General features: G+C 44.6%; 1 protein-coding gene across 1 annotated transcript in view; it reads left to right on the top strand.

Moving 5' to 3' along the window:
* The first annotated feature begins 1,504 nt into the window (after positions 1-1,504).
* The window catches only part of LOC138635309 (interphotoreceptor matrix proteoglycan 2), a 35,735-nt gene continuing 11,884 nt past the window's right edge, over positions 1,505-25,355 (top strand). Inside the window, exons 1-14 of the mRNA XM_069722723.1 lie at positions 1,505-1,568; positions 3,701-3,946; positions 5,640-5,806; positions 8,145-8,182; positions 8,305-8,351; positions 8,898-9,337; positions 11,456-11,605; positions 12,976-13,034; positions 14,913-14,939; positions 16,186-16,372; positions 16,825-17,473; positions 19,385-19,689; positions 20,176-21,346; positions 21,775-22,463. Coding sequence (XP_069578824.1) covers positions 1,505-1,568; positions 3,701-3,946; positions 5,640-5,806; positions 8,145-8,182; positions 8,305-8,351; positions 8,898-9,337; positions 11,456-11,605; positions 12,976-13,034; positions 14,913-14,939; positions 16,186-16,372; positions 16,825-17,473; positions 19,385-19,689; positions 20,176-21,346; positions 21,775-22,463 — 4,239 coding nt within the window. The remainder of the gene's footprint in view (positions 1,569-3,700; positions 3,947-5,639; positions 5,807-8,144; positions 8,183-8,304; positions 8,352-8,897; positions 9,338-11,455; positions 11,606-12,975; positions 13,035-14,912; positions 14,940-16,185; positions 16,373-16,824; positions 17,474-19,384; positions 19,690-20,175; positions 21,347-21,774; positions 22,464-25,355) is intronic.

Below are 25,355 nucleotides of genomic sequence, written 5' to 3' on the forward strand. Positions count from 1 at the left end.
AAATAATCACAAAATTGATCTCTTGATCACTTTTTTAAGAAATAGGACTAAAATTCACTTCATCAAGCTTTTTAAATGTGAATATTTGACAGTTTTCTGAGAGTAAACTGGAGCTCTTTGGGTTTTAGGAAAGTTTATTCTTTATTTTATAGACACTTTTCAAATATTTGACTGTTAAAACAAGGTGATAAAATGTGCGATTGTTTTTGACATGTGATCACATGTCAAACACTCGTCACAGCTTCTCCTCTCGGACACGTTTTTGTTTCGGTAAAACGCCAATACTGATATATATATATCTGTGACAGGCCAATAACAGCCAATAAAATCGGTTGGGCTCTAATGAAAAACAATTCAGATGCAAAATATATAAAAAATAAACACAATTATTCAATTAGCAATAAAAAAATTTTTTTTTTTAAAAAGCAGCACAGGTGAGAACAAAAAAAAAGATTAAATGTGCCAATTAGAAAATAAAGTGATTAAAGTAGTTTTATTTAAATAATAAATGTATTTGAACTGCTATTTATGTTAAGAATGTACATAAATATTCACTGATTTTATTTTCTGCACCTTTAGACCTTCTGGAATAAAGAAGGTTTTTGGCGGCTCTTTGAACGTATGAGTCAGATTTCCCGTCTGCAGCTCCCTGTGAGACTTACAGCCTGACTTGGCATCAGCTTTTCCACTTAGAGGATTTGTAACAAAAGCATGAAAGTACGTTGAACAAGAGGATTTAAGTATTCAAAACTTCCTCAATGTCACGGCGACGATCTCCAAAATTAAAAAAGTCCAGAGATGGAAAATTCTGAAATGAACCCGAGGACAAATTACAAAAACTAAAATAAAACTAAGAAGGTGTAACAATGAGAGTTGAAGAGCTTCAGTTCACTCTGATGTTCCTTCGGTCGGCGAGTACAAGCTGTCCAGACGTTTAACTGCTTGGATCGCATCCAACAAGAACAACACCTGGGGAACACCCTGTGTGTGTGTGTGTGTGTGTGTGTGTGTGTGTGTGTGTGTGTGTGTGTGTGTGTGTGTGTGTGTGTGTGTGTGTGTGTGTGTGTGTGTGTGTGTGTGTGCAGGGTGAGGGGAGGGGCTGGGAGGGGCTGGGAGGGGCCGGGGTGGGGCCGGGGTGGGCGTGGCCACAGTTGACAGATGCCCCCAGAAAGCCACTAACAGGATGACGCCTGCACTGCGAGGGCCGCGGGGTAAAGACGGATTATGTCTGAGCGGTAGATAAACAGATTATTCCTGAAACAGTGCCTATTTTTTCAACCTCGTCACTCTTGCCACACTTCCAGCTCCCGCCGTCTCCCGGGGGCGGAGGAGTACGCCGCCCTCCGTCACCGCGCATCCCGAAGCCCGTCGGGAAGCTGCAGTTCAGGGCCTTTAAATAAATATCAGTATCGGCGAGCGAGGTCGTCCCTGCGAGCCCCGGCTGACTCCGCCTCCTCTCAGCCCACTGGACTCATTCACATTCGGGGGAAACCGCTCGTCCGCGATGTTTTGGCTCTTCGGACTCGTGCTGCTGTTCGTCGTCGCTCCCCAAGCTGCTGGAATTAAAGGTAAGCCTCCGTTTGTTCCTGCAGAGCTTCAATCCTTCAAGGCCTCCGAGTCCTTCTCCACTCGGGGGGCTAAAATAAGGAAGTCACACCATTTTATTTTATTCCCAAAAGAATAAAGTTGGAGGATGAGGAGCTGTTAAATATGAGGATTTAAAGAGTAAGACTATCTATACACACCGACTAAACCTGTTCACAATGTGCAGCAAAGCCTATTACGATTGCATAAGTAGCTGCCTGTAAAACCATGAAGGTGTCGGACTGTCACCGCTTCACCCCGATCGAACCGAAGAAGCTCGTTAACGATCGCACGAAGAAACCAGTCGAGTTCAAATCCTTCGTCTTTCCTTCCGGAGCCGCACGGCCGAACGGGAAATCAGCTGTTTATGATGGCGGGAACGTGTGCAAACATGAGCACGGTGCAAAATGAAAAGGCAAAAAAACAAAACAAATAATAGCTCAGTTCAGCAGATTTGTTGCTGACAGTTTAAATTGCAGCTCTTTACACAGTTTGTTTTTTTGTGTGGAAGAAAGCTAAAATAAATAAATAAAAAAAACAACAGAAGAGAAAAGAGGCTGTTTGTCAGTTTCCTGAATATTAGGAATCAAAACATGTCACTCGCATCGCTCGCTGAGATTCCTGTAGATTTATCTAACGTGTCCCTGACACGCGTGTGCGTGATTGAGCGATCTAACACGTATGTGCGCTACGCTGTTGTTTAGCAGACGCTTTTTACTGCGAGCACCTTTTTATTTTGAACACGAGGACGGAGCGTCGAGCCGAACGTAACGTTTGTTAAACGAGTGTTTTCTTGGTGAGAAGTGAGTCACATCATCTACATGTGATGCAGTTAGATTCATTTTAAGGGCGAACTAAATCAAATATTTGAAGTCTTTGACTGCCAAGTGAAGCCGAAGCAGAAGTGTAATACCGCCGACGGCCAGTAGGGGCTGTTTCCAGGAGACTCCCATTGAAAAGACATCAAGTTCCCTCCTGAAGTCAGTAAATGTTTCCCACAAGTCACAAGTTTGAGGGCGGGGCTAGTTTGATTGACATGTGGTTGCCAGTATCGGCGGGTCTAAATATGGCTCCAAAAAAAAATCATGGCAACACCAGACTGGAGACGTGACGGTGGGCTGACAGTTGGTTACAGTCACGAACACGTCTGTTTTGTTTTGCTATTTTCACCAGTCAGCTGATTGATTTAAACTTTATGTCTCTGTTTTCATTCTGCAAGAAGAAACCGATAATTTCTTTACAAAACAATTTCGGGAAGTTTATTATGCACAGTTACTAACGAGCAGGTGAATCAAGGCGTTCGGAGAGTCGAAACACTCGTACAACTTACAGCAGTCATTTATATTTAATGTTCAAACTTAGAACCAAAGAAGGAGCCGTATAAATAAAACCAACAAACAACGGATTTATCTTCAGATTGTTTTCACTCTTAATCGATTCGTGGTTTTGTCACTGAAATATCAGATATTATTGGAAAACGCCGGTCTCAGTTGTCCACGCTGGTCTCTCTTTGTCCAACCAAAGTCTGAAAATCCCAGAAAATGTAATTTTCAACGACAGAAAACAGAGAAAACGATGAAATCTTCAAAGCGGTGAAGCTCAAAGAAGAAAGATATTTTGACATTTTGCTCAGAAGATGACTGGTTATCAAAAATAACTGCTGATTATTTGGGCCTATTTTGTGCAGAATAATTATCAGTGTGAGGCAGGAGACGGAGCTGCTGGTTGCCGTAGCGATGGCAGACTCTTATTCTACATCGGATCCAACATCACGTGTGTTTGTTTGTCTCTGAAATATCTGGAAACTGTTTGCGTGATGCAACGAACAACTTCAACGGTGAAATATCAGCTGGTGTTCAGTCTTCTGTCGGACAGATTCAGATCTGAATTTAATATTAAAACTGATGTTTGTTTTCAGCTGTTCGGAGGAAGCAGCCTTGTTTCTGCTGTCAGAAAATGACACAAAATCCAGTTTCAGTTGTTTTCAAATGTTGTCGTAAATCTCGTGAAATTATCCGCCGCCCTTTGTAGTAAACACATCTGCTGCTCTGAGTAGATGCCGGGGATTTGGATGTGACCGCAATCTGCTGTGCTCTGATTTCCTGTTTGTTTCCAGAGAGCGGCGGTGGCGCCGGCCGGTTGGTCTCCGGCCGGCTGGTCTCCGGCGTGAAGACGGGAGCTTTCGGCTCGGTGCGTTTGGTGGACCTGCTGAAGATGTCCGCGCGCACCAAAGGTTCGGGGGTCGAACTGGAGCGCCGTCGATCCAAGAGGTCGGTGTTCCTCCACTCCGGCGTGAGAATCTGCCCCCAGGAGACCGTCAACGAGGTGATCGCCAGCCACCAGGCGTACTACCAGCTCCGAGGTACACGGCCTCCTCTTTTTACCGCAATATTATATATATAACATAAATTACTGTATTCATTTATCTCTGTGAGAATAGTTTTGTTTTACAGTTGACCAACAAAATTCTCAATGAAGAAAATATGAAACACTAATAAAAGTCGTGAAATTTTACATTTCCTGGTTCCCACACTTCTTGTCCTCAAATGCACCAAAAAGTGAAGAAGGGGTAGGAAGGAGGGAAAGGGGGGGGGGACTGATCTCTGGATGTCGTAGGTTCATGATCCCCAGCTGAGCCAGATGAGCCTCCTCTATAACTAAGGAGCGATGAAGTGAGTCATGGACGGGACTCCTTCACCTCTTCCTCCTCCTCCTCCTCCTCACAGGTCGTCTGCTGTCACAGAAAACTGACGAGCTGAGCAGCTTCCACCAGATCTCAGAAACAAAAGGCCTTTTTATATCAGCTGTAAAACTGCACTTCAACAAGCACAAAGCCAAGCCGCCGTGGTTCTGATCAGTCGCCCACGAACATCAAGAGGCGTCTGATCCCAAACTCAACAGGACCGAACATCCGGACCGAGTCAGACAGAACCACAAGAAGAACCAGGAGTCCTGCAGCAGGTGGCCGGAACCAACAGATCTCAACATCATGGAGTCAAACTGAGATCACATGAAGAGACAAAAAACAGACGGACGGCAGAAGACAAACCATCTCTAGATTCTCCAACACGCTTTGAACAACAAAAACCCGGCCTGAAAAGTACCTTAAAAACTGTGTGCAGATGCACCGAGGAGAGTCCGAAAACAAGTCTAAAGAAAGTCTGAAAACAAGTCTAAAGAAAGTCTGAAAACAAGTCTAAAGAAAGTCTGAAAACAAGTCTAAAGAAAGTCTGAAAACAAGTCTAAAGAAAGTCTAAAGAAAGTCTGAAGAAAGTCTAAAGAAAGTCTGAAACCAAGTCTAAAGAAAGTCTGAAACCAAGTCTAAAGAAAGTCTGAAACCAAGTCTGAAGAAAGTCTGAAACCAAGTCTAAAGAAAGTCTGAAACCAAGTCTGAAGAAAGAAAGTCTGAAACAAAGTCTGAAGAAAGTCTGAAGAAAGTCTGAAACCAAGTCTGAAGAAAGTGATAATTATAGTTAGAAAATGATTTATAACGGAAACCATGAAGTCCATCTTTTAAAGAATGGAAGGAAAAACACTGAATGGAAATGCTATTGACTTCCATAAAATAATTAATAAACAATAACTGGTGATGTAAAGTGTCAATAAATTCTTAATATGATGATAAAAAGCTATTAAACTGCTCTGTGTTTGAACGTTTTTAAAGTCTTGTGGATGTCTGGAAACCCTGAAGGCTTCAATTCAAAGAGTTTATAAAGGGAACGTTACACCAGCGCAGAGAACTTTTAATTAAAAAAAGTTAATAAAACGGGTAGTGTTTTATAAAAAAAAAGAAAATTGTCATAAATACATAACAAGCTTCTGTATCTTGAATCTGCACAAAGAATGATGAATTGTTTCTTCAACTTTAGACCGTCAGATGTTTCAGAGGTGAAAGTGCAGAAAGAGTCACGGGATGATTTATTGTGTGGAGAAGCTCCATGGTGTGTTTGTGCTTATGTGTGTGTGTGTGTGTGTGTGTGTGTGTGTGTGTGTGTGTGTGTGTGTGTGTGTGTGTGTGTGTGTGTGTGTGTGTGTGTGTGTGTGTGTGTGTTCAGTCTGTCAGGAGGCCGTGTGGGAGGCGTTCAGGATCTTCTTCGACAGGATCCCCGGGACCAGCGAGTACCAGCGATGGGTTCACACATGTCAGCACGAGTCGCTCTGCATCTCCGACCTCGCCAAGAACTTCAGCAGCTCCGAGGAGCACACCAAGATGATCCACCGGGTGAGAGAACACACACACACACACACACACACACACACACACACACACACACACACACACACACACACACACACACACACACACACACACACACACACACACACACACAGGCTCTTGCAATCCAAATAATTAACCTAAATTCATACAATTTCAGTAATATTTGCAAAATTCCCCCAAAAATATCGCAAAAAAAACAGTCAACAGAAGCTCTGCTGAGAGTTTTACAACATTAAGTTTCCTTTCCAAACAAAACTGACTTTATTGCCATAAATAAGTGTTCATTTCCAACCGTCGAGGCTCCGCCCACTTCTCCTCTCACCATCAAAACAAACTGCCGGGACAACAGGAAGTGACGGGGGTTTGTGAAAATGAGGAATATGTCAAAATTTAGTTGTCGACACGAATAAAATATTCATCGAAGGACAAAACAGGAGCTTAATGAGGCTCAACGCACCAAAACAGCTGCTAACAGCGTATTACACAGCGACAGGAAGCTTGTTGTGAGACGGCTCCGCCCTGCTGGCGGAAAAGTGAAATACAAGCGACTTTTCTACTGAAAACTGATTCATCCCATCACACTTCCTCCATTTTCACACAAAAGCATGATTTCAGTTGGAGGAGCAGCGAGCGCTTCGAAAAACAGATTTCATTTGAAAAACAAGTCACTCCTGACTGGATTAAAAGCAGGTAGAAATCAGAGCTGCGTGAATCCTTCACAGGTGTGACTGGAGAAAGGAAGACAGGTTTCCCTGCTGTTTTTAGCAGCGACAGAAAGAAGCTTAACAATAAAAACGCTGTTCCTGATCGAGGACACGGAGACGCAGGTTTTTGTGTCCTTCCGAGCACAAATCGTATCCAACTCTAAACCGCCCAGATGTTGCAGAGGCAGCTTTATTTTGAAGTGTAAATCCATCAGTAAACACATAAACATCCATCTGTCCCGTCTGCTGAACAGCAACAACAACACTTTGAGATTTATGTCCCGTCGGCGTGCAGATTTCCTGCCGAACTGAACGATGTTGTCAGAAATAAAACAATAAAAGTGCCAGAAACCCTTCGGGATGTTAAAAGTAATTTTTTTTATTAAAAAGACAAGGTTTTTTTCATTAAGATTCACGCTCATTTAAAAAATTACCCGACGGAGGTTTTAATGGGTTTTCTAGCTGGAGGGTTTGTGAGACTCCCTGAAGGCTGCGGAGAGCCGGACAGGAACCTACTGTACTGTTCGGACTACAAGGCTCACTGTGAATTAACGTGTCTATGTTCACACATAAAGCGCACAGGATTATAAGGCGCATTAAGAAAAACAACACAGTCCGGTAAATCAAACTTTATTCAACTCAGTTGTAACAACAAATACCGGTACAGGTGTCCTCTAACTGTGGCCATCTCACTTTGTTCCTGAGGAAGCTCTGTTTGGTCTTCTTTACTTGGTGCATTTCATTTTCTTGCTTCCTCCACTTCCGTACCATTGATCCATTGATGTTGAATTCTTTGCGGCTCTATTCTCATGTTCTGCTGCGTAGATAATTGCTTGGAGTTTGAAACCCGCTTCGTAAGCATGCCTCTTAACAGGTGCCATTTTTGGAGTCCTTTTACGTACACACAAATGTCCTGTAATATAATGTTGAAGCACAGTAAGTATTACATATAACAAGTGGAGGGGCTAAATACTGTTCTCTGACTGGTTTATTGTAGCTAACGCATACTCCTCACATGAATGCACTTTTAGTTTAGACATTACATTCCTGTTACGGGCCGATCAGGTGGTGACCCGGCCGATCAGGTGGTGACCCGGCCGATCAGGTGGTCCCGATCAGGTGGTGACCCGGCCGATCAGGTGGTGACCCGGCCGATCAGGCGGTGACCCGGCCGATCAGGCGGTGACCCGGCCGATCAGGCGGTGACCCGGCCGATCAGGTGGTGACCCGGCCGATCAGGTGGTGACCCGGCCGATCAGGTGGTGACCCGGCCGATCAGGTGGTGACCCGGCGTACCGTGATGCTCTGAATATCCACTGAGCGGAGCGGCTTCGTTGCTTACCAAAGTCGTACTTACACATTTCAACAGATTTTTGAGCGCATTGTACGACATAAAATCGATCAATAAGCACAACAAGTAACCATACATAAGGCGCGCTGGATTATAAGGCGCACTGTCAATTTTTGAGAACATTTAAGGATTTTAAGTGCGCCTTGTAGTCCGAAAAATACGGTACACGTAATTATATGTAGAGGAAGTAAAAAAAAACAAGAAGAAAAGAAGTTCAGGGATGAACGACGTGTTTGAAGCGCCGGGCAGCGACCGGTGGTGACGGTGTGTTTCTGGTTGTTTGCAGAGGATGAGCCGGCTGAGAGACGTGATGCCGCCGCCGCGGTAAGGTCGAATCACCGTGGAAACCACGACGCAGGCGCCGAAACCTTCACTGAACTCTGAAGCTTTTATTTCCGCTGCTTCACGTTAATAATAATAATATGAGTTGATTCCTTCTCCTGCAGACCGGTGGTGACTCCTGCTCCGACTCAGACGCTCCCCGAGACCGCAGGTACAACATTTAAACATCAATCTCTTTTGTTCCCACGGTAACAGCGCTATCATGTCTTTCTAATGTTGGTATTGGGTTGTTATTATCTGCAGCCTGTGGTCGCAGCTCGGCTTGTAATCATGTCCTTGGAGTGTATTGATTGATGTGTTTCCTGTGTGAGGAACGTACAGAAGGAATAAGTCCTTTAAACAAAGTTTATTACTAATAATTAGTAGCTCTGCTATAACAAACACTTTAAACTGATTCTGTGTCGTTAAACATCTGGTCTGAGGATATTTCTATGACACTGGATGAATCGCTTCATCAATGCCTTGTCAAATTTTGATTCCCAGATTACATCCACAGCGATGTGTGTTTTTATTTTAAACAACATCCACGTAGACCAAATCACTCCGTTTGAACTTTTAAAATGATTTCACTCTTCAAACTTCTCTGTCTGCAGTAACTGGAGGCAAAAATCAAACAATAGATTTGTTTGATTTTATAAAACAGTTTCATCCAGGAATGTGATTGAATGAACATCACTTCCCTCCGGTGTTGTTTCAGGTCCGGAGGCTCCGTCCATCGCTCCGTCCTTCGCCCCGTCCTTAGCTCCATCTATCGCCCCGTCCTTCGCCCCGTCCTTAGCTCCGTCCATCGCCCCGTCCTTCGCCCCGTCCTTAGATCCGTCCATCGCCCCGTCCTTCGCCTCGTCCTTAGCGCCGTCCATCGCCCCGTCCTTCGCCCCGTCCTTAGATCCATCCATCGCCCCGTCCTTCGCCTCGTCCTTAGCGCCGTCCATCGCCCCGTCCTTTGCCCCGTCCTTAGCTCCGTCCATCGCCCCGTCCTTTGCCCCGTCCTTCGCTCCGTCCTTCGCCCCGTCAGCGGCCCCGGAGATCACTGCTGACCTCCCCGGCACCACGAGTACCTCTCCAAGCCCCGCCCCCACAAGTGCCTCTCCAAGCCCCGCCCCCGATCACACCGAGACTGCCGAGGAGCTCGAAGAGGTACTTATGTTTACATTCCAGATATTATCTACAGACAGTTAAAGGAGGCAGGAGCTCGAGGAGTCGAGTACTTGTTCTCCTGAAAATTACACATCATTTGGGCAAACTGGGCCTCGTCCTCGGCTCGGTTCTGGATTTGACGGACGGGATGTCAGCGTGCAGCCGAGAGGCCGGACTGTGTTCAGTTCAATAAACTCTGATGTGGTGCCGCCGCTTTGATCCAGCCGTGACCTTCAGCGGGCGCTGGAGCAGCTCGCTCAGAGCAGAACCTCTGGGACGGACCCAGATTACGCCGGAGGGATTATTCCTCCCTGCTGGCTTCGGGAATCCTCCAAGAGGAGCCGGAGGAGGCGGCTCGGGATCGGGACACCTGGACCTCTTTACTCAGTCGACCCGACTCTGGATACGCATCAAAAACTGTTACTGTAATTTAAAAAAACAAATACGATTAATGATCTAATGATAAAAAGGCTGAATTTGAAATGTGGGATTACCAAATTTATTGTTAGTTAAGGAAGCAATAAGAACGAAAGAACAATTATTCTCGTGTTTTTTGGGCCATAACGAAACTTTAAACGGATTTAAAGGAAATCTTCTGACAAATTTTACATAAACTACCAGAAATATTCTGATATCGGTTGTTTGACCTTATTGGTTTTAGGCTCTGTAGCTAATACCTGTGTTCACGACGACTGAGCACATTTTGATAGAACTAGGGTTTCTTTGAGTGACAGGTGGGTGACCAGGCTTGGTTTGGCCCCACTTTAGCTCCGCCCACACGCCACCGCTTTACCAGAGAATCTCGGTCAATGAACATCGTGCAGAAACAGATGCCTGAATTAATTTACAAATTGTTGGATTTTGTTGTTGTCTTTTATTATTATTATCATTATTTTTTTAATTATTATTATCAAGTTCACCATTTCAGATAAAAATTTAATCATTTAAACTGTAAAATATCTTTCCTCCATTACATATGTTTGTTTGATTTGTTAGATAATCAGCATCTGAATCTGTTTCCTACTTAATATTGGTGCTTCTCAGTTCTTCACAAATGACTTTTTAAAGCATATTGAAAGTGACAGAAATCATCAGCTTCCTGGAAGTCGCTGAAAAACCAGCAGCGCGTTTCTTCCAGGAAAAACAACTTTGTAAAAACGTTGGAAATGTGCAAGTTGGTGAAGCGTGTTGGGGAGATTGATCACGTGACCTTCCGAGCTCAGGATGGCATCTCGCAGCTGGTCGAGAGATCTCGGTGATTCGCCGGCCGCCCGGCTGCTTGTGCTGCTGCTCCTACGTCCGGTCCAGGATCCTGTTGGTTTGTTCCAGCAGCAGATGGTTGCAGCGGTGCGTCGCCGCCCTCCAAACATAATTACTGCTCTCTCCTCGCTGGGACTCTGATGATTTGGGTTTGTTTTAGTTTGAAAAAAAAGAAAAATTAACTGAATTCCTTTAAAGAAGTTTCTCCTGAGATCTTTGGTTTCAGACTCGGTTTAGGACTGTAATCAGACCGGTTTCTGGCCTGGATTTGGACCTGATTGTGGGACTAGATCGAGACTTTATGCAGGACTATTTTATTGGATGTGGTTTCTAAGAATTTTAATCTTTCCTCCACTTTATGTAAAAGGGAAAATTGTGTCTGGTGTCTTTCTGACCTTCTTCCTTTCCTGTTTCTTTCATTCCATCTTTTGTGGCTTTACTCCTTTTCTCCAACTCTCTGGCTCCTTCTTGCTCGATATGAACATTTTGAGCAGTTGAGATGAAAATCCAGGAAAATCCAAAGGTTCAGAGAACCTGTAATTAGTCGGTCTGACGCCAACGAACCGTCAAAAGTCACTGAGATACCATTTGATCTTTTCTGACCTGAAGCTTCTGACGTGTCTCTCCAGCTCAAGCTGTTGCTTCATGAACTAAAGTGAAGAAGTCATGTAAAGTGTACACAGTCAACAAAAAGTCCTTTGTTTTGCCGTCTTTTACCAAATAACACCAGAACGGATAAGAGACTAAATATTGGAGTATTTTCATGAAATAATCTGGTTAAACTAAGACGCCGTTCATAGACTGAATGTGTTGTTTCCGGTGTGTCCTTGAGACTGACTGCCGTTTGTCGTCCTGAAGGACACGGAGCTCCCCAACGTGGTCCCGGAGAGTCCGCTGGAGCAGATCGTGGAGTTCAGTATCGACCTGGTGGATCCGGGTTACAGAGAGCTGCTGGACGACCCGGACTCCCCTCAGTACATCGACCTGGCTCACCACCTGCAGGACCAGGTGGGACTTCTGCTCTCGTGTCCTTGTTAGTGGAGGTGGTGGTGGGGATGGTGGTGGGGATTGGGCTGGGGATGGTGGTGGTGGTAGTGGTGGTGGGGATGGAGGTGGTGGTGGGGATGCTGGTGGTGGAGATGGTGGTGGTGGTGGTGGTGGAGGTGGTGGTGGTGGTAGTGGTGGTGGTAGTGGTGGTGGTGGTGATGGCGGAGGAGGTGATGGCGGAGGTGGTGGGGGGATGGTGGTGGTGGTGGTGGAGGTGGAGGTGGAGGAGGAGGTGGTGGTGGGGGGATGGTGGTGGTGGTGGTGGTGGTGGAGGTGGAGGTGGAGGAGGAGGTGGTGTGGTATTTAGACTAAACAGGGAAAGAACAGCTGCTCTCTGACCTCATTCTTATCTAAGCTACAAAATAAAAGCCTTCATCTGTGATTCAGACACTTTAACATCAGCTTCTGGTTTAATTATAGAGTTTAGTTACACTAGCTGACAGTGAATAAGAACGCATTTAGATTTGGAAGATATAACCTTTCAAAAATCACTTTCATGAGACTACAATTTAAAATATTAGTTTTATTTCATAGTTTATTTTTTGAGTAAATTTATTGAATTGATTTTCATCTATTTTTATTTTTTTTACCTTAAATGTCATTTTTAGTTTCAGCTTTTACTACTTTTTTTTTTTTTTTTTTTTTTTTAATTCATTGTAAGAAAGAAGTTGAGCGACACGTTACGGTACAACTCTTGTTTTCATGCGGTTTAGAGGGGGAGAGTGTAACCCAGGCTGTTTTCCGCAGCCACAAATTACAGATGTTCCCCAAATGCTTAGTTATTACCGGACGCTGCAGATTACAGATGTTCTTGAATGCCTCACGTGGAAGCTGTGGCGAGACGTCGGAGTGGGCTGATGGCTGGCGCTCATCACGATGGATTTACATGCACATTTCCCAAATTTTGTGTCGACGCGTTTCGCCGACAGTTTTAACTTCCTAACAATGACCCAGATATCTTCTAACCCAGTTGTTTATTTCTTTCATGTTAATCTGAGATTGTGTTTAAGAAAATGAGCTCATGTCGTCCATCAGCAGCTGCCGGCCTCCGTCTGCCTGTGATGTCGGTAGTAAAGAAGCTTACAGGGCAGCGAGGTCAGGGCCGCGGAAACGGAGAAGATTACCCACCGCCCACTGCTTCTGACGCCGTTTTAATTTTTAATCGAGCTCTTCAGAGAGACTCGTGTTGAGAAATGAAGTCCTTGGATGTCTTTTCCTCTTTGAATCACTCTTTAAAAGGAAGAGGAGGAGGCGGAGGAGGAGGAGGAGGAGGAGGAGGTTCTCGGGCTGATATTTTAGGTATTAAAATAAAAGTTGTTTTCCTTCTGCAGATGCAGCACTCTTTTGACAAATTTGCAGGATTTAAGGCCATCCAGGTGCTGGCAATCAGGTGAGTCCCGACCATGAAATATACATCTGAATGTAAAACCAGATTTGAGCGATCAGATGAGATGCAGGCTGATGCAGCAGACATTTTCCTGAGCCTCGATCATTTCTTTACATTTTAATTGATCATATCGTTTGGCACGAACAGCCATCTGAACTATCTGATCTATATATATAATGTCGTTGGGATTGTCAGATGGTTCTGCAGGCAAATCTTTCCACTGAATAGAGATGTTTGCTTTTTTAGTTTTTTCGCCCTGATGTTAATGATGGTTGCAATTCCTGTTTATATTCAGTAATAAGCGGCCCTCTAAATGCTGAAGACAATATTAAAAGTGCATTTAGGTTTTCCTCATAAACATACTCACTTTGAAGAGATGAGAATAAAAGCGCTGCATTTTTTTCTCCCCCAGATAAGAGTTCAAAATGAGTCCAAAATCTGTTTAAATGTGACTGCCGATGATTAAAAAGGTAGAAAAAGTCGAGAACAAATCACATTTTTAACTGCTTCTTAGTTGACACAAAACTCAAACAAGATAAAAGGCAAACTTTAGGAGAAAAATGTACCAACAACAAAACGAGATTTTCCCACCAAAAAAGTCAAGAAGTTAAACAAAAAGTTTTTTTTTTCTTTCGTGGTGTTTCGCTGCTTTTAAAAAATGGTCCTCCCGGTTAAATTTATATGTAAATTACAGATGGAGTCATCATGTCTTCATAATGAGTTGTACGTGGTGCTAATTAGATGCAATAATATTCATCATTAATCATCATTAAAAACATTTAAAAAATGGAATAGTTCATGCGACTTATTTTCGTTGCTTTTTTCCCTTTGCTTTTTATCGGTAGTAATGCATCGTGACTGCCATAAGGTGGCGGTAATGCACCTAAAAGCTGTTCTGCCACCTGCGATTAAACAACAAAAGAAGAAGACGACGCTCCTACAAAGCTCCAGTAAAACGTGTTTGGAGCTGTGAGATTATAGGATTCAGCACAAATAGTAAAAATGTTAAAAAGGCGATTTCAGCCGTCAAAAAGTTGAAACTCCTTAAAAAAAATTAATGAAATTAAAGTGCAGTGCGGTAAAGATAACAGATCATAAATCCAGCACGCTGTGTTGAGTCATCACAGAGGGAAATAAAATCTAAATATTAGTATTATACAGTATTCCTGCTCACTAAAATACATGAAATACCACATAACCTGCTCATTAAAACAGAAAACGATGCTGATTGGTTTAAGCAAAACACAATAAAATAATTCCATCAACACCAGTCAGATTAAATTGGAGGGAAGATGAATGATTATGTCCTCTGACTGGATCACTGCTCCGCCGCAAACATCAACGCAGGGCTTTATTAATCCCCGAAGGAAACCGCGGCAGACAAATCACATAAATCACGCAAAACAAATGTGGCGAGTGAGAAACAAAGGCACTTAAAAAGCTCATTATACAGTTTGTAATAACTGAAGTAGAATATAATGCAAACAGGAAATAGAGAGTAAAGATCAGACTAACGAATAAGAGACGTCTGAATCTGTGCTGCAGGAAGACGACTAATTATTGAGCGTTTACTGAAACCAGAGTAGAAACAGTTTGGACCAATTTAATCTGGATCTAATCTCACTTCTTCATCCGTTATAATAAAACCATCAGAGCCCCGATGAGGCTGCATATCTCAGCTTTCACTGATAAACTCATTACTTTATGACCAAAAATGTCTTATTAGACGCTACAGAGAAAATTTAGTTTCCAGACGGCGGCAGGAAATAAAAAAGTGCATCTTCAGGTGTTGAATTTAAAGATCTCATCCCGTCGGCGTCGTTCTTCCTGTTACGCTTTCATTTCCAGCTCTAATACCTTCTTTTCTTTTCTTCTCCTCACTGCCAGCGAGACAAAGGACACTGATGGGTAAATGACAGACACACAGACAGACCCCCCCCCTCCCCCATAGTCTCCGCCTCCCCTCGTGTTTGTGCAGCGTTTATTTGACCTCTCAGAACCAGACGAGGCAGGTGAGCAGTGAAACAGGAAGACTTGTGGATGCAGTATTTGTCGGGCCGTCCCCCCCCCGAAATTTGCCATTTGGGCTTCTGTTGAAAACAAGGACGAAGACATTTTAATCACCATGACGATTTAAAGATGATGTAATTTGGACTATCGGTCTCTTCAGAGCAGAAATATCCCGACACAAGTTGACAAAACTCAGCAGACAGGAAATGTGCTGCGAGACCAAAACTACGACCTAAGCGATCGTTTTTACCTCGTTAAAATAAACTACGAATTAGTAGAGCTTTAAATTGACATCTTCTGGGAGGAGGGAGGTAAAACAATCACACAAAGAAGTCGAGACAAAACGATTTGTACACCAGATGAAGGAAAAGTGGTCTTTGAAATCAAAGTGTTCACGTGAAGAGAGAAAAGGGAGCGAAAGAAGCGTTTCAGCCTTTCAGGAGGCTTTTTTTTGGTCTTTAAAAGCTTATAAAGACGTTGTAATGTGTGGGCTGCTCCCACCTGCCTCCCCTAACTCCATCTGAGCAACAAACAGAACAAAGAAAAAGCTCGGATTAGATGCCGGGTGACGACACGACCGGGAACAGGTGAAGTATTTTCAGGACGCGTGCGACCGGCCGACCGTTAAAAGCGTTCGCAAGTCGCAGCTTTTAAAGAAATGTAGAAATATCCTGCGAAGAAAGCCTGAAATAGATTTTTTTTTTTTAAATTGTGAATAGCAGCAGGGAGCAGGAAAGGTGTGTTGTTTCTCCCAATCAGATCCACTCGGCGCACCGAGCGCTCTGATTTTGGGAATGAGTTGGTGAAGACGATGGAGCCCTGATGAAAAAGAGCTTTTTGCTCAGCAGACATCAGTTCACACAAAAGCAAGAAAATTCATTCTAATCAGTCACATCTTGCAAACCAGCTTATTCTCTCTTGATGACAGTCGCTGTGCAGAATATTGATGAAGTTTTAATGCAGCCTTCCGGTTTTTTCTTTCTCGCTCTTTTTGAAAAATCACCCCCCTAAAAAGTAGCATTTCCAAATGTTTTCATCCCGAAGTTAACGAAACAACAGGGTGAGATTTCGGTCAACCCGTTTCTGCAAAGGGTTGGTGTACATGTCGATTTAGAAAAATCTAAAATAATCCTTTGTTTTCCAGACCGGGAGGAATCACGGTGCTCTACTCTCTGGTCTTCGAGACCAGCTCGGAGACCTCGGAGATGGCGGCCGGTGCGCTGGACTCCTCGGCCGACTCCGGGCTCAGGGAGATGGTGACCAAGGCTTTGCTTGATGATGCTTCTTTGCCGATCGATCTGGATTCACTAAACTTCCTACCGGGTACGGCGGTAACCTCGCTCTTCGGAGACGTTCCGGTTTCCTCCACTAATGCTTAAATTGATATCGAATGTATAATACAGTATTTCAACTATCTTAAACCCCTCTTAAGCTAAATCATTTATGGTATCTGATCTGATTTATGTATTTCAAGTAAAAAAAAAAAATGCTTGTTTTAACAGAAGCGGTCCACCTGCCAGAATTGACATCGACCTCTTCAGTAGAAGTAGTGGGCGAGGTAAGGTATTTTGAACTTGCTAATGGAAGTAGTTTGCTAGGTTTGAGTAAGATTAAATAACTCCTGCATTATTTTAAATCACCTTCCTAACTAAACTTAAAAGGCTTCTAAACTGAAGTATTTGAGTTTTGACTACTAAGAGGCAAAACAGACTCAAAGAACTCCTGATTTTTCCTGATATAGTTTCTCTGCATCATGTCATTTTGTGTATAAATCTCTCCACAGTCCAGTGAGCTTGACTCGCACAACGAGTTCGAAGTTTTCACCGACGAGTCGGAGCTCGTTGAGCCTCAAGCGGGGGTTCCCCTCGCCCCCGTGGAGATAGAGAACGCCCTCGTGATCCTGCTGGACCCCACGGCTGGCCCGGGCGGTGCCGATGATGATGAGCTGACAGTTGCGGCAACTGATGGGACGGCAGATCATCCTCCGGCCTCAGAGGGCACTACCGATGAGTCAGAGGCAATTTATGAGACGGAGACCGAGACATCGAAGGAAGAAGGGGAGGAAGAACAACTGCCGATTATTACACATGTGATTGAAACCATTCATCACGAAGAAACGGGTGAACTCCAGAGAGACTACATCCCGTCTCCGACTGTGAGTGTTGAGCTGGAGCCGGAAGCTCCGCCCCCCAGTCTGTCTCCTGACCTGATGACAGACCTGACATCTGTTGATGGCCCTCGGTTGGATGTCGTTCATCTCACCTCAACCTCTCAGGTTTTATTCACTGCAGCTCCTGAGCCGTCCGATGCCGGACTCCCCATCACGACACTCGCAGCCATCACGGGCCAGCCGCCTACGGAGCCAACCGCAAACCTGCAAAATGATGACGAAGTCAACGCTCTTCAAGATGAGGAAGAGGAAGATTTGGGCGGTCCGGTTGATGTTCTGGACACTGACGCAGAAGATGTGACAGAATTGGAAACTGAGGTTGAACTGCTAGAACCAGAGGGAGGACTCGTAGTCCAAACGGAAGAAAACCTGCTCGAAGTTTTGCAGCCAACACCTGAACAAATCAAACTTCCTGAGCCGGATAAAGAGATATTGGAAGTTGCCAAACCAGAAGTAGAAACAGTTGAAGTTTTAAAACCAGGCAACGAAGTAGTTGAAGTTATTGACGTTTCAGAACTGGATATAGACACAACTGAAGTTTTGGAGCCAGATGGAGGAGTAGTTGTAGTTCCAGAACTGGAGGAAGAAGCAGCTGAAGTTTCAGAGGCGGCGGAAGAAGCAGCTGAAGTTTCAGAACCGGAGGAAGAAGCAGCTGAAGTTTCAGAGTTGGAGGAAGAAGCAGCTGAAGTTTCAGAGCCGGAGGAAGAAGCAGCAGAAGTTTTAGAGCCGGAGGAAGAAGCAGCAGAAGTTTCAGAGCCGGAGGAAGAAGCAGCTGAAGTTTCAGAGACGGAGGAAGAAGCAGCTGAAGTTTTAGAGTTGGAGGAAGAAGCAGCTGAAGTTTCAGAGTCGGCGGAAGAAGCAGCTGAAGTTTCAGAGCCGGAGGAAGAAGCAGCTGAAGTTTCAGAGCCGGAGGAAGAAGCAGCTGAAGTTTTAGAGTTGGAGGAAGAAGCAGCTGAAGTTTCAGAGTCGGCGGAAGAAGCAGCTGAAGTTTTAGAGTTGGAGGAAGAAGCAGCTGAAGTTTTAGAGTTGGCGGAAGAAGCAGCTGAAGTTTCAGAGACGGCGGAAGAAGCAGCTGAAGTTTCAGAGCTGGCGGAAGAAGCAGCTGAAGTTTTAGAGCCGGAGGAAGAAGCAGCTGAAGTTTCAGAACCGGAGGAAGAAACAGCTGAAGTTTCAGAGCCAGAGGAAGAAGCAGCTGAAGTTTCAGAGCCGGAGGAAGAAGCAGCAGAAGTTTCAGAGCCGGAGGAAGAAGCAGCTGAAGTTTCAGAGTCGGAGGAAGAAGCAGCTGAAGTTTTAGAGCCGGAGGAAGAAGCAGCTGAAGTTTCAGAGGCGGCGGAAGAAGCAGCTGAAGTTTCAGAGCCGGAGGAAGAAGCAGCTGAAGTTTTAGAGCCGGAGGAAGAAGCAACTGAAGTTTCAGAGCCGGAGGAAGAAGCAGCTGAAGTTTTAGAACCGGAGGAAGAAGCAACTGAAGTTTCAGAGCCGGAGGAAGAAGCAGCTGAAGTTTCAGAACCGGAGGAAGAAGCAGCAGAAGTTTTAGAGCTGGAGGAAGAAGCAGCAGAAGTTTCAGAACCGGAGGAAGAAGCAGCTGAAGTAGCTGAAGATTCAGAGCCGGAGGAAGAAGCAGCTGAAGTTTCAGAGTTGGAGAAAGAAGCAGCTGAAGTTTTAGAACCGGAGGAAGAAGCAGCTGAAGTTTCAGAACCGGAAGAAGAAGCAGCTGAAGTTTCAGAACCGGTGGAAGAAGCAGCTGAAGTTTCAGAACCGGAGGAAGAAGCAGCTGAAGTTTCAGAACCGGAGGATGAAGCAGCTGAAGTTTCAGAACCGGAGGATGAAGCAGCTGAAGATTCAGAACCGGAGGAAGAAGCAGCAGAAGTTTCAGAGTCGGACGAAGAAGCAGCTGAAGTTTTAGAACCGGAGGAAGAAGCAGCTGAAGTTTTAGAACCGGAGGAAGAAGCAACTGAAGTTTCAAAGTCGGAGGAAGAAGCACCTGAAGTTTCAGAACCGGAAGAAGAAGCAGCTGAAGTTTCAGAACCGGAGGAAGAAGCAGCTGAAGTTTCAGAACCGGTGGAAGAAGCAGTTGAAGTTTCAGAACCGGAGGAAGAAGCAGCTGAAGTTTCAGAACCGGAAGAAGAAGCAGCTGAAGTTTCAGAACCGGTGGAAGAAGCAGCTGAAGTTTCAGAACCGGAGGAAGAAGCAGCTGAAGTTTCAGAACCGGAGGATGAAGCAGCTGAAGTTTCAGAACCGGAGGATGAAGCAGCTGAAGATTCAGAACCGGAGGAAGAAGCAGCAGAAGTTTCAGAGTCGGACGAAGAAGCAGCTGAAGTTTTAGAACCGGAGGAAGAAGCAGCTGAAGTTTTAGAACCGGAGGAAGAAGCAACTGAAGTTTCAAAGTCGGAGGAAGAAGCACCTGAAGTTTCAGAACCGGAAGAAGAAGCAGCTGAAGTTTCAGAACCGGAGGAAGAAGCAGCTGAAGTTTCAGAACCGGTGGAAGAAGCAGTTGAAGTTTCAGAACCGGAGGAAGAAGCAGCTGAAGTTTCAGAACCGGAGGATGAAGCAGCTGAAGTTTCAGAACCGGGGGAAGAAGCAGCTGAAGTTTCAGAACCGGAGGAAGAAGCAGCTGAAGTTTTAGAACTGGAGGAAGAAGCAGCTGAAGTTTCAGAACCGGACAGTGAAGTAGCCGTAGGTTTGGAGCCAGACAAAGAAGTAGTTGAGGTTTCAGAACCAAGTAATGAAATAGTTGAAGTTTCAGAGGCAGAGGAAGAGTCTGTAGTAGAAACTCAAGAAGAAGTAGCAGTTTCAAAGCCAGAAGAAGCAGCAGTTAGTGTTCCAGGAATGACAGAAGAAGAGGGAATAGTTGAAGTTACAGAGGAGGTAGAAGACCGTGAGGAAAGTGTAGTTGAGGTGTCACTTCCAGCTCCAGAGACTGGGAATGATGTGACTGAGGTTTCAGAGCATGTTCCTGAAACAGAGGAAGAGTTAGACCTCAAAGAGGATGTAGATGAGGAAGTTTCAGAACCAGAAGAAGAGGTGGTTCAGCCTGCAGGATCAGAAGAACTAGTACCTGAAGTTTCTGAATCTGAAGCAGAGGCAGTTGAAAAAGAGGCAGTTGATGTGGCAAACGAAGTAGAGGAAGAGGTCGCAGAGTTTCCAGCATCTGAAGATGAAGATGCAGAAACCAAGAGGGAAGTGGCGAAGGTTGTGGAAGTAGAAGAAGTTGCTCCAGCACCAGGTGAAGGTGGAGTTGACTTAACGGAACCAGAACCCAAAACACAATCTGTGGCAGAAGAGGAAAGCCACATAACCGTAGTGACAGAGACAGAAGTTGAGGAAGTCGGGACTCCAGAATCAGAAGAGGAGCAAGAAGGAGTTTCAGAACCAAGCGAGGAAGTCGTAGAGGTTGAAGAAAAAACACCAGATGTAACTGGAATCCAAGAGCCAGAGGTGGAATTCGTTGAGGATGTAAAACCAGAGGAAGAAGTGGTTGCAGTCCCAGAACCAGCTGAGGAACCGGTGGACATTTCAGAGCAACTACTTCCTTCAGAAGCTAAAGAAGAAGCAGAAGAAGAGGAGGTAGTTGGTAGTCCAGAATCCGAGGAAGCATCAGAACTAGACAAAGGCACACTTGATGGTTTACCATCCGTTGAAGAGCTACCTGAGGTTTCAGAGCCAGAACTGAAAGAGGAGGTACTAGTCGAGGTCCAAGAATCAGAAGAGGAAGTTGCCGTTGTCCCAGAAACACATCCGGAAGAGGAAATAGTTGAGATTTTAGAACCAGAAAAGGTCGTTACTGAGCCCCCGGCCGAAGCAATTAAAATCCTTCACTCCTCGGACGGTGAGGAAGAGCTTCCCTTTGGACAGGACACCGTACAAGTTATTGAAGATGAGGAGTTCCTTCTTCATGTCGTACCTGACTACCCTCACCCATCAGAGGAGGACAATTTACCCATCTCACCTGTAAACATTCAACCGTCCGAAGAAGACGTGGACCAACCTGACTACGAATATCCCGTCATCGATGATTTCTACATCAAAGAGGACATTGCCAGCATCGATGCTCCGGAGGAAAGTGACGCCGTCACCATCTTGACGACAGAAACGACCAAGAGCGATCCACGCCTTGAAACGACGCCTGATATCGCAGGTGAGCAAAGCAAGAAATATGATGTGATGAAAGGCAGTGAATTATTTTAATAGAAATGCACACTGACAGTACAGCAGATAATTAAAGATCCCCTGATGTATTTGTGTTCTATTTTTAGGGCTTCACGCTGCTTAATGTAGTCGCTCTTGCAGCAAACACAAGCTGTTTGACTCTTCATTTCCTTTTTAATTACTGGAAATAATGCTCTACATGCTATTCCTGAATTTAAGATTATTTTTTGATTATTAAACAGGATTTATGGATCTTTTCAAACATCTAGGAGTAATCGCTAAAATATTATTGAATAGAATTCAAACTAGAAATTCTGCATTAGGCAGCATGACAGTATTATGTATTATTCACATTTTGGTAATTTGTGAAAAACCTGGTCATGACTTAATTCAGCCTTTTTGCCTGAAATCTCCCAGAGGTGGCGGCTTCAGACGAGCAAGACGCATCAGAGGGGACAGAAGTCGCGGAGGACTTGTCGGAGGAGACGCCAGAAAGTGATTTAACCGCAGAGGAAGACGTCGGTGTGACGCCAGCACCGACGTCGGACTCCTTCCTCACACCTCCGGCAGCTCCCGTCGACGTGTCTGAAGTGTCCTCACCCGGCCCGACTATCGACTCCGGACTCTTTGAGGTAGCAGAGCAACCTGTAATCGATTCCGCTGCGGAGTCTTCAGAGGACGACGGCACTGAGCCGGAGGCCGAGTCCGAGCACACCGAGCCAACCGTTGTCGTGGTCGACGAGGACTTGAAAGACGGAGACGAACGCCACGCCGGCCCACCGGCGGCCACCGACGAAGACGTCGACGAGGCTGTGCGGGACATCGCCGTGGAGCTGGACCGAGCGGACACGCGAGCCACGGAGCCGACCGCGCTACCGGACGAAGGGAGCGGTTTCCCATCGGTCGAAGAGGAGCGCGGCGCCGGCGGCGTCACGGCCCAGCCTCCGGTGCGGTACCTGACCACGCCGTCCATGACCACGGCCAGCCAGGGACGGGAGCTGGTGGTGTTCTTCAGCCTGCGCGTCACCAACATGCACTTCTCCGTGGACCTCTTCAACAAGACGTCGTCCGAGTACAAATCCCTGGAGAACACCTTCATAGATTTGGTGAGTAGAGCGCACACGGCAGAAAACGTTCCTTGCCCTTTAAACCGGGCGGCTCTCGGTATTAGAGGTATTTTTGATAATGACCGAAACCATAAAAATATTCTTTCACAGAGAGATGTGGGGCATAAATTCATGCCTCACGAGGCTTATACATCTTTGTTGACATTGACAGAAAGGTGACAATTCTGCTGTTTTTGTTATTACGACGGTGACAACATCACAACACACAAAGAACTGAATTTGATTACGACTGAACCTCGTTCTGACTTGTTCTCTGATTCTGGAGATCTTTTCTTTGGTCTCTTATCAACTCCTGAGGGGAAACATGTGGCTCTCTGGCTGCCAAACGCTCCACCGTGCTGTTGTCTCTAACTGTGTCCATCTGTGAAGGCTACTGAGCAGGTAGTGATTTTCTTTTTGGAGCTTTTTCGAGGTGAGAAACTGCTCAATACGACAGAAAACAACACGACGGGAGTGCTGAGACTGAACCAAAGTGGTAAAGTTGTAGCCAGACAGCTAATAATGACCTGAAACTGACTCAAATACACAAGAAGTTGTGGATTCAGCGGATAATCTTATATACTAGAGACCTCTTTCACGTCATTTCATATATTACTAGTATAAAAGGAGCAGGACAAAGTTTGACGTGTCACGCCGAAAAAAATTTGACCTTTTTAAGGAAAGACACAAATTAGCGGGAGGCCGTCAGCTTGGCGGGACAACGGGAAAAAGATGAGGTCGGCTCTTTTTTGGCATTTGACCCGCCCCTCCTTCACTGTGATTGGACGGCTGGGTAAAAAGTGACAGTGACGATTGCAATGTTTTACCCAAAGTAGTCCATAGTTTAACTCTCAGCTCAGCCATTGAGACGCGTTGCGAGCTGCTTTGATGCCAACGTGCCTTTTCTTCCTCTTTGATTCACATGATTCTTATCTAATATATCAGAAATACAAATATGTAGAGTTTTCCGACCTCTTTATTGAGTCTTGTGAAGAAAAACAGTCCCTGTACTAAACCTTTTAACAATCAAGTGTGGTGAATGTGTGACCCCCCCCCCCCCCCCCCCCCCCCACCACCACAACAGAAAGACAATTAATGAACACAAGCAGCTGCCTGGTTCATTTGCGTCTTTGTTTTCATTCCGTACGAGTTTTCCAGGAGCTCTCCGAGTCAGACCTGCAGCTTGTTGAGCTGTGAATAGATATGTTTGGATGTTTTGGATGACTAGAGGGAAAGCCAGAGAATAATTTCCAGCTCAGGCAGGTACAATGCAGCATTTATTTTACTGCAAACAATGACTCAGCTAAATTAATGAGGCAGGGAGAACATGCCATGGGAATATAGTCATAAACAGATGTCGCTGCCGTCGGAGAAATATTAACATGTTGTAGACGCTTTCATGACTTTGTGAGGAAATCCAATTGTTTTTTTCTTTAGTCTGAAGATGATTAAAATGTCTCCAGATTCTTTCAGTCTTATTTTCATATCATCAACGACTATCAGCACACGTCAGTGGCAAATTTACATCATATAATAACTTAAAAAGGTAACTCATCTCTTATTTCTACCAGTTATTAGACACCTTTATCAACCTAAATACTCAGGTGGATGCTCACGCACATTCTCCCTATTATTATTATTATTATTATTATTTTTAAATATTGTTTTACTCTCATTTGAATGCAGCTCTGATTAGCGTTCATCCCGAAACAGGAAAGTAAATTCTGTTAATTAGCAGCCGCAGCAGTTTAATTTAGGTGCCCTTTTGGCTGCCTGCGCTCAGCTGGTTTGAATCATTTGGATCAGAGTGGCAGCGTCGTGGTTTCTGAGTGGCGAGCAGCTTTTCTAAAATCCGTTTTGAAAAAAAACAACATAATAGCGGCTGGCAGACAGTTTTTGGGTGCATTACCGCCACCTTCTGAAGGGAGTAAGCATTACAATTACAATTAACTCGTAAAATTGCACGGGAAATCTGCCCAACACTGGTAAAAATGAAAATGGCTGGCAGATTTCAGACAAACTCCATTAGTAATATTGACACCGTTTCATGTCAAGTTTTACAAAATATTTCATTGTTTTAACAAACATTTCAGGCTGCTGTCCTATGTAGAATAAACCGATGTAGTTTCAAAATGACTGAGAGCCTGAAAGCCTTCCCACACTGGTCACAGACATAAGGGTTTCCTTCAGTGCTGCTTGGTTTCTCTGCAGCGTGGCGATCCTCTGGCGAACACATCCTCCCCGTCTTTGGAAGGTCTGTTTGGGTTTTTGCGGGTCTGGTTGTATGAAGTGAAAAACAGGAGGGCAGAGAAAAAGGCATTCAGAACAACGTAATCACACAGGAAGAGGTGGCCTGTGTAACAACTGGACATGGCAACCAATCAAAAGCAACTTCCACCGTGCTGACGTGGTGTGAGGTGGTTTCTGGAAGCAATTATTTTTCTTTCTTTTTTTTTACACATTACAAATGACAATATTTCAGTTAAAGTGACTTATGTCTGCCGCTGATGTCATTTCACCGCTGGGCTTGCTCTTTACTGCCACTTTTAATTTCTCCAGCCACGAATCAGCTCTGACGTGATCAAATAAAAACAGCCAGTCAGGGAAAAACAAACAAACTAAATTCAATAATAACGGCAAATTTAATTTAATTTGTCTCCGTAGATGAAAAAAAATAAACAGATTTTTATTGGAAGTGTGAAAATTCACATAACCTTGAAAACATTTACAATTTTGAAACCGTAAAATAAAAAAAAACTCTTGATGCGGAAGTGAATTGAAGTTTGTATTTTTTTGGTATTTTGTATTGTATTGTATTTTCCTCCATTTTAGTTTGTTAATTTTATAAATAATTGCAGTTTCAAAATCACTATGTAAGCCAATTCAAGCGTG

The sequence above is a fragment of the Brachyistius frenatus genome, unplaced genomic scaffold (assembly GCF_029030835.1).
Source record: "Brachyistius frenatus isolate BFR_SWC_R1_liver_20210118 unplaced genomic scaffold, ASM2903083v1 Contig_302, whole genome shotgun sequence".
NCBI classification, from domain to species: domain Eukaryota; kingdom Metazoa; phylum Chordata; class Actinopteri; family Embiotocidae; genus Brachyistius; species Brachyistius frenatus.